This window comes from Carya illinoinensis, chromosome 9 (genome assembly GCF_018687715.1).
Source record: "Carya illinoinensis cultivar Pawnee chromosome 9, C.illinoinensisPawnee_v1, whole genome shotgun sequence".
NCBI classification, from domain to species: domain Eukaryota; kingdom Viridiplantae; phylum Streptophyta; class Magnoliopsida; order Fagales; family Juglandaceae; genus Carya; species Carya illinoinensis.
This window is the reverse complement of record NC_056760.1, coordinates 37,380,297-37,388,519: the sequence shown is the minus strand read 5'-3', so window position 1 is coordinate 37,388,519 and position 8,223 is coordinate 37,380,297. Positions and strand designations below refer to the sequence as shown.

Genomic DNA, 8,223 nt, shown 5'->3' with positions numbered 1-8,223 from the left:
TATCTCTAAAATGAGCAATAAGACACATGTAGTTCAAATTTTAGATTGATGTCCATATATTAGTGGTGAAACAAACTTTTTTACCTTTTAATAAATTCTTTAACAAATCCTTCTCAATTTCGTATATTTAAGAACATCCTTTACTATTGGATGACAAGAGGAATTTTAACCAATGATCCAAATAAGATTGGAACCCTTCACCCTCTACATAACTAAATTGTAGCTTATCAATTATGATTATACAAGCTAAAGACCTTCTACACCTATCTGTGTCAAACTTCACAAATGCCTTTAATGTATTATCCACACTACTCCCATCTATCACATTTCTAAGTCCAATCTCCAATTTATTTCGATTTTTTTTCCAATCTCTAATTGTCTTATAGGACTCTTCTTGTATTGTTCTTCTATATGATTTTTCATATAGGAAGTGTCATGTCATGTATAATGACAACCAAAAATAATACCACAATAGTTTATTTTGCTTGTTGGTTATTGAGGTCACTATTCTCTAATTTTATAAAATGATCCCACACGATGTAGACAACTATTTTTCTTTGATGAATCCATATGTGTTCAGGGTAGGTGTAAGGGATGTAACACTAATGCTAGTATTTGGACTGGGAGAAGTATTATAATCATTGATACTAGAGCAATCACCACTATTCAGTAAGCTTATCAAACTATCAAACACATGCAACATATCGAAGATTTTAGGTTTTTAAAGTCATTGATGCAAACACAAACTAATGAGAAAAGTCCAGGTCTAAGTTTTAGGTTAATTGCATTAAACTACCTTAAAAAGGTAAATCTATGAAAATATGGCAAGAGAAACCTAATCTTCCTTGGTTGGGGCAATATCAATTGTTTTTTTTTCTCAAACTTCTATTTATATTCATTTTTGTCTTCTTAGAAAATATCTCGTTAATTTTAAGTTTTAGAAGTGATTTTGATTTTGATTTTGGCCAAATCATTGGTAGATTCTTATTTAATTACTTATATATTTAATTTTCATGCAATAATTTAGATTTTTCATTTTGGAGAAAATTCTCAAAATTCAAAAATTTTGAAGCTATAGGTTTTGGTGGGGCCAGCAACAACAGGAGCACAAAATTCATTGGGTTTCATGGCAACAAATGGGGAAAGCTAAGGCTATTGGAGGCTTAGGATTCAGAGACCTGGAAAGTTTTAATTTGGCTTTATTGACCAAACAAGGACAGAGGATCCTACAATACCTTGATTCTCTGGCTTCACAGGTTTTGAAAAGGAAGTACTTTCCATCTTCTGGTTTTCTTGATGCTAAGGTGGGATCGAGGCCTTTTCTGTGGAGGAGCATATATGCAGCAAGGAATTTAGTGTAAAAATGGTCCCTTTGGAGGATTGGCAATGGTGTAGACACATTGATATGGCAACATAGTTGGTTACAACCCCTACAAGCCACAGAATTCAGTCACCTATCAGATGTTTATCTGAAACTGCTAAGGTGGCTGACCTCATAGATGCTAATTCTAAGAAATGGAAGAAGGAACTGGTAGATGAGGTTTTTACTGAAGCTGAAGGTTCTGTTGTGCATAAAATTCCCATAAGCTCAATTGGCTCGAGTGACAGATTGATATGGCTGGGTACTAAGGATGGATCTTTTTCAATAAGGAGTGCTTATCACTTACAAATGGAGCTTGATAACAAGCCTAAAGGACAGTCTTCTTCAGGGGCACCTATGACACTAGAATGGACCTCATGCTGGAAACTTTGCATTCCAAATGCTACTAAAGTCTTTTTTTGGAGAGCATGCCTTGAATCTTTGCCAACTAATCTCAATCCCTTTAAGAAAAAGGTTACTACATCACCTCTATGCCCTATCTATTTAAGGGAGGAAGAAACAGTTTCTCATGCCCTGTGGGATTGTACCTCTGCGAGGGATGTGTGGAGCCAAGGACCCAATGTGATCAATAAAAGTTCCTTTAGGCCAGGAAGTTTCAGAGAATTGGTTCAATGGGTTTTTTCAGCTTGTGACCAGGTCACCATAGAGTTGTTTGCAGTCATAGCTAGGAGCATATGGTATAGGAGAAACCAGTTTATCTTTAAAGGAGTCCTTGATCATCCTTCTGTACTAGCAAGCAAGGCTAGGGACCTGATTACTCAATTTCATTCTACCCATTTTGGCTCTAAAACTTCAGCTAGTACAACAGCATCAGCTAATTTGAGTTGGGTTCCTCCTTCTATTGGTCAAGTCAAGATAAATTGGGATGCTGCATTATCTGAATCTAAGGGAAGAGCAAGTTATGGTATTGTTGCTAGAGATCATGAGGGTCAAGTCCTAGCTACAAAGTAGTTCTCAAGGCCTTGTTTGTTTGATCCTCTGCTAGCTGAATCTCAGGGAGCTCTATTTGCTGCATAATTGGCAACTAAAATGGGAGTGAATTCAGTTATTCTGGAAGGTGATTCAAGACAAGTGGTTCTTTGGCTTTAGCACCAAAGGACCAGATATGATTGAGTTGGTATGATACTTATTGATACTAAGGCTCTTCTTTCAAATGTTGGTAATTGGAGAGTTGAATTTGTTAGAAGATGTGGCAATGAGTTTGCTCACAATCTTGCTAAGGGTTCTCTTGTTTTAGAACCTGATGATGTTAAGTTGTTTTTTCATCTTGATTGTAATCTTTTTGTTGGTTTGGCAAGTTAATGAAGTTCCTTATTTCCCTTCAAAAAAACAAAGTTATGTAATAGTTGTGTTTACGTCATTTTTGTTTTTTTTAATACGTTTTGTATTGCGGTTTCTTAAAGTAAATGGTAGCTAGAGTTTAAAAACTATTTCAATATAATTGTTTTAGGTTGCGTTTTGGTACTTAAGTGATCTCTGATATTCTATAAATAGTATGAAAAAAAGATTGATAAAATATTGATTAGTAGTGGAAAAATATAGTTGCAATCACAATTGTGTACTAATCTGTGCATTAATGTAATGTGATTGGTCAAAAAGTAGATTTTATTGAAAACAATGTTAATTTAAATTTTAAGTATGAATGAATCAGTATTGGTACACAAATTAGTACGTACATGTGTTTGTATATAGCAAAACTCATTAGTAGTATAATAAAAAGTAAGTGAAAAGTAATAATAAAATAATGAATACTCACCTACCCAAACTGACCAAATACCAGCTTTTATTTTAATTTTTGTTTTGAGATAACAATTGGATGAAAAGTTGAAATATTATTTCTTTTCTTAGGTTTAAAGCTATTTTATTTAATTTTAAAGTTTTTTTTAAGAGTTTTGTAAACTCTTTGAAAAAATAGCCTAACCAAACAAGCTATTTATAAAAGAAAAAATCTATTTATCATCCTAATTCTCATCATCTTATCATTATCCTATAACAAGTTTACAAATAAAATATAATAAATAATCTACAATCATCTAATACTACATCATAAGATAATTGGAGAAAGATGAATAATATTACTCTTTACAAAATTCACTCTCCTGAATATATCAAGACAAAATTAGTCAACTTAACTTATCCTCTATCTAACAACTGACAAGACAAATAATTTGGCATATAATAAAAGAAGCATCAATATTCATGCATGAATAGATCCTAGTTGAACTTTTTTTTTCTAACATGAAAGAAATGAATATATTAATTAAAGAGTTTTGCTATATATAAGTACAGTCGCGCACTAATTTATGTACCAATATTGATTTATTCATACTTAAAATTTAAATTAACACTATTTTCAATAAAATCTATTTTTTGACTAATCACATCATATTAGTGCACAGATTAGTACACAATTATGCTTACAACTATATTTTTTCTTAATTAAAACACTGTGCTATGAGCTGGGCATAGGTCCCTGCAATAATCTTGGTCTACATATCCGAAGAGCCATTCATCTTGATCTGAAGATGAAACTGAAAACCACTTTCTAATCCAAGTTCGCAGGAGCCAACGGCCTCTAGGGATCTTTGCCACCCGCCATGAATCATTTTCTGGGCATTTTACTATCATCGAAGTGAGTTCAGATTCAGATGCCTTCTCAAGTAAAAGATCCATTAACAATAACTCTTCCTCTTGTTTGGTAAAGCCTACAATGAAAACTGTTTTGAGACGTTCGAGTGGTAAAGCATTACATTTCACGGCTGCATAATCCATCCAGAGATGAGGCTCGTGCCAGTAATGGTGAAAAGGCGGGCAAGGAACATAGTCTAGCTGCGTGTTAATCTGTGAGAGAAGTCCATAAAAAAAGAATGTCAATGATAGAATTGTAGGATATAATATATATGAGGTTTGAGTTTGTTGAAAATGAAATGCTTACATCTATGAATAGCCTCTCCAATGAAGGGGTGAAGTTCAGGAAACAAGCTAGTGAATCACGGTTTGTTCTGTCCATCTGGGACCCCATCCACCATAATTCTTTTAGCTTGTTGAATTGGAACCCGAGCTTTCCAAAAATAACTCCTGCTGAGCACATCCACTGCGGGAAAAGAGCAGATTTAATTTCAGAATATGGCTCACAGATAGTTGATCAGAAGATTAGCAAAGAATTAAGAAAAGTTGAAAACCTCAAGAAGCCAGCCGCTGAGAGTTAAGATTTCCACATCCTTTAGAGCTTTTAAAAGAGTAACAAGTTCCTCGCAGTCAAACTCAACGTGGCCAGGACCATCTCTGAAATCAAGCAACGCATCAGTAAAACCCGAAGCTTTCTTTATCTGAATGCGTGGAAGGACTCCACGATACCGAAATGATTTAAGCTTAGGAGCAGCAAGATTGATGTTAACCACTTCCGGACAATCCAGCATTTCAAAGCTCTGGAAATGGCTACCGCCTTTAAGATCTAGATGTTGCAGGCCACTGCATTTAACAAGCTTTAAGACCTCAAGAAGCTGAGAGTTAGAGAACAAAGCTGCAACCATGTTCTTGTCTAGATGGGTTATTGATCTGAGATGGAGAACCTTGAGAGAAGCAAATCTAGAGGCTTCTGTAAAGGAGTTTTCAAGATTTGGAGAACTGCCCACTTCCAGTATCAAATGGAAGTGATCCTTTGTTGGTCGATTTTCCTCAGAAAAGCTTAGATAAAGTTCTTTCTCGTCCACCTTGGTAGCCAAGAGAAACCATTCATTCTTCATCTGCAGCTTCATTTTTTCACTCATGGGAATTCCAAGATAGAGCTTTCGTGGACAATTGCAAGAGATTAAAAAGGTAGCAATCACTCTTGTTACCTCTTTACTAACCTCAGGGTTCACTATTTGATCCAAAGCAACGTCCAAGTTGACATGGATTGGCATCCAAAGGCTTCTCCAGACAGTTGAAAGAATGCTAGTTTTAACTGCATGCTTCAATGGTAGGAACGAAAAAATGGCATGGATGACATCATGGGGTAAAGGGCTGATAAAATCAGGGTTAATCTCCACCATAGTTGCTTATCTTCTCCAATCCTTCGGGCCTAAAGAAACCTATTTATAGGAGACTTTGAAGCACCGCAATTGATTGCATTCTGAATATATAATTAACAAAATAAATTAATGGTGGACCCTCTTCAAATCTTTTGAAATTTGTATTTCCACATTTTTATCAAATTGAAGGCATATAAAAGTACAATGATTTGCCATATATTCATTAATAATGCAGGAAAATTATGAAGTTCATATACCTAATAATTTGACATTAGAAACGACTCAAAGTTGATGCAAAAGGACACAAGTGTGAAATGCCTGCATTTTCTTCTGCAACAGGCCACTTGCTTGCAACAAGGCCAGAAAATGTCAAAAGCCACGAGCCAAGGTCTCTCTGTGCATTTAATTTCCATTAATGGATCTAATTTCTTCGTAGTTAATTTCAAGGCCGTATGATTCCCGTACGTATACATCATCATGCATAATCATCATACTCGTTCGAAATCTATGATCCACATATATATATGTAGGCTTGTAGATATGCAAAGAAAAAGTTGAGATCGACTCATGAACAATTCATTATTTGAAGAGTGTGAAATGCCTGCATTAGAAACGACTCAAATTAGTTGATGCAAAACGTCACAAGAGTGTGAAATGCCTTTATTTTGATCCCCTGCAACAGGCCACTTGCTTGCAACAAGGCCAGGAAATGTCAAAAGCCACGAGTCAAGGTCTCTCTGTGCATGTAATTTCCAGTAATGGATCTAATTTCTTCTTAGTTTCAAGGCCGTAAGGTTCCCGTACGTATACATCATCATGCATAATCATCATACTCGTTTGAAATCTATGATCCACATATATATATATATATATATATAGGCTTGTAGATATGCAAAGAAAAAGTTGAGATCGACTCATGAACAATTCATTATTTGAAAAGTTTTCAACAGTCAGTACCACAAACTTGGAACGGAAGAAAACACGTGATTGGAAAGTTCACCCCGCGCTTTTGATTAACAGAACAGGTTTCAAACTTCTAGTCGCCCCCCAAAACTGATATAGAGGAAAACTGTATCCAGTTCCGTCATTTCCTAAGAACTTTTTGTTTTTTCTAAAAAAAAAAAAAAGAAATTGATAAACTTGAGGCATACGTGTAAAGTATATATATCATTAATTTTTCGTCACGTTGACAAGCATTAAAAAAAAAAATAGTACCGTGGCTTGTTGAATTTGTCATGATAGGGGACTTGGCACGGATGGATTTTCTTCATGTATGGGTAAAATTAACTTTTAGGCCCGTGTGGTTATTAGAGTGTACTGAATTTAGTTTAATTTTAAATTAAATTTAATATTTAAATACATAATTTTTAAATTATTAAATTTATTTTAATTTAAAATTTTTTTATACTAATAATTTTTTTAATTTTTTATAAATAAATATAAACTTATTTTAACATTTAAATATATATAAACTCATTTTAAATAGATCTTATAAAAATTACTTTACCATCTTAATTTAATACTTTTTATAAAAAATTTAATTAATCTCAATTTAATTTAATATCTAAACATACCCTTAATCTCAGAGAAATTAGTGCAAATTAATAAAAGATCATGACGAGTCATATATGATAAAGATGACCGTCATGCATATAGTTGACCTTCAGCACCAGAAAACGAAAAATCAGGATTGATTGACATTGACATGTTCCAAAAATTCAAATATAGACCTTACAAGTTAAGAAATTTTTATAAATTTTAGAGTACGCACTTTACTTAAAAGAATTGAATATATCTATTACCATATGAAAAAAATATCTTTTTTAAATTATGAACTTCACTATTAATTTTTAAAGGAAATACAAAAAACTTGCCCACCTAATTAAGACTATATATATAATATTACTCATATATTATATATCTTAATTGAATGAAAGCTAGCTAGCCTAAGTAGCATTCTACTATATATATATATATATGAATAAATATAGAAGAATACTATTTATTATCTTAATTTTTATTATTTTATAATGTGATATTAAATAATATTTAAATCTATTACCTAATATCATATTATAAAATAATAAATAATAAATAGATTTTAATATATGTATGCATGTGTGGAGTAAGTACGGCCGAAAGTGACCAATGCATAAAGTAAAAAAGGGGATCCTCGGATTCACATTGGTATGAATAATCGGCTCATATTTTGTTAATCACAATGAGCGATGATCATGCACCTAACCCCAATTGAATTTTGAAGCAAAGCCATGGAGTGACGCAACAATAAATTTTATACTTAATAAAGAAATGAAAATTTATTAATGAACCCTTTTTTCAACCAATAAAAAATTAAAATTAAAATTAAAGAAGAAACTCAATACTTCCTACTTGCTATATGGATATTGCTTGGTCAACTCTAACTTTTTAAAAAAATAAAAATAAAAAATAAAATGTAATATAATATCTCTTGCAAACGGGTTGACAATGTTATTTTGTTTGCAGGGCTTTAATTTGTGGGAGTAATGTTATGGCAAGTGTGAATAAAAATTTTTATTTTAGGGAGGGAAGACTATATAAATATTGTAATAAATAATTAAAATAATTTATATTGTTATGTATGATACAAAAATGTTATAAAATAATTCAAGATGTAAAAAACAATATTATCAGTTAATTATCAACTTAGGAATATATGACATGTGTTTATGGCAGTAAAAGATCACAAATTAGAATAAGAGTTCTTTTTCTATAAGAAAACTTTGAATATGTTGATCTATTAACAAGGAAAAATGTTAATTAAATATTATACAAGGCAATTAAACTATT

The 8,223-nt window shown here is 32.5% G+C and overlaps 1 protein-coding gene across 1 annotated transcript; it reads right to left on the bottom strand.

Moving 5' to 3' along the window:
* Positions 1-3,731: 3,731 nt before the first annotated feature.
* Positions 3,732-5,455, bottom strand: LOC122277205 (F-box protein At2g39490-like). Its single transcript, XM_043087125.1, has 3 exons — positions 4,564-5,455; positions 4,317-4,475; positions 3,732-4,222 (listed from the first exon to the last, which is right to left on the bottom strand). Exons 1-3 carry the CDS (start codon positions 5,413-5,415, stop codon positions 3,821-3,823), a joined length of 1,413 nt encoding a protein of 470 aa, XP_042943059.1. The 5' UTR covers positions 5,416-5,455; the 3' UTR covers positions 3,732-3,820.
* Positions 5,456-8,223: the final 2,768 nt, after the last annotated feature.

Excerpts from the sequence above, each read along its gene's own strand:
- LOC122277205 (XM_043087125.1), bottom strand. The coding sequence starts at position 5,415 with ATGGTGGAGATTAACCCTGATTTTATCAGCCCTTTACCCCATGATGTC. Across the intron at positions 4,476-4,563 it reads TCAGCGGCTGGCTTCTTGAG|TGGATGTGCTCAGCAGGAGT; the intron begins GTTTTCAACTTT and ends CTTTTCCCGCAG. Across the intron at positions 4,223-4,316 it reads TGGAGAGGCTATTCATAGAT|ATTAACACGCAGCTAGACTA; the intron begins GTAAGCATTTCA and ends CTTCTCTCACAG.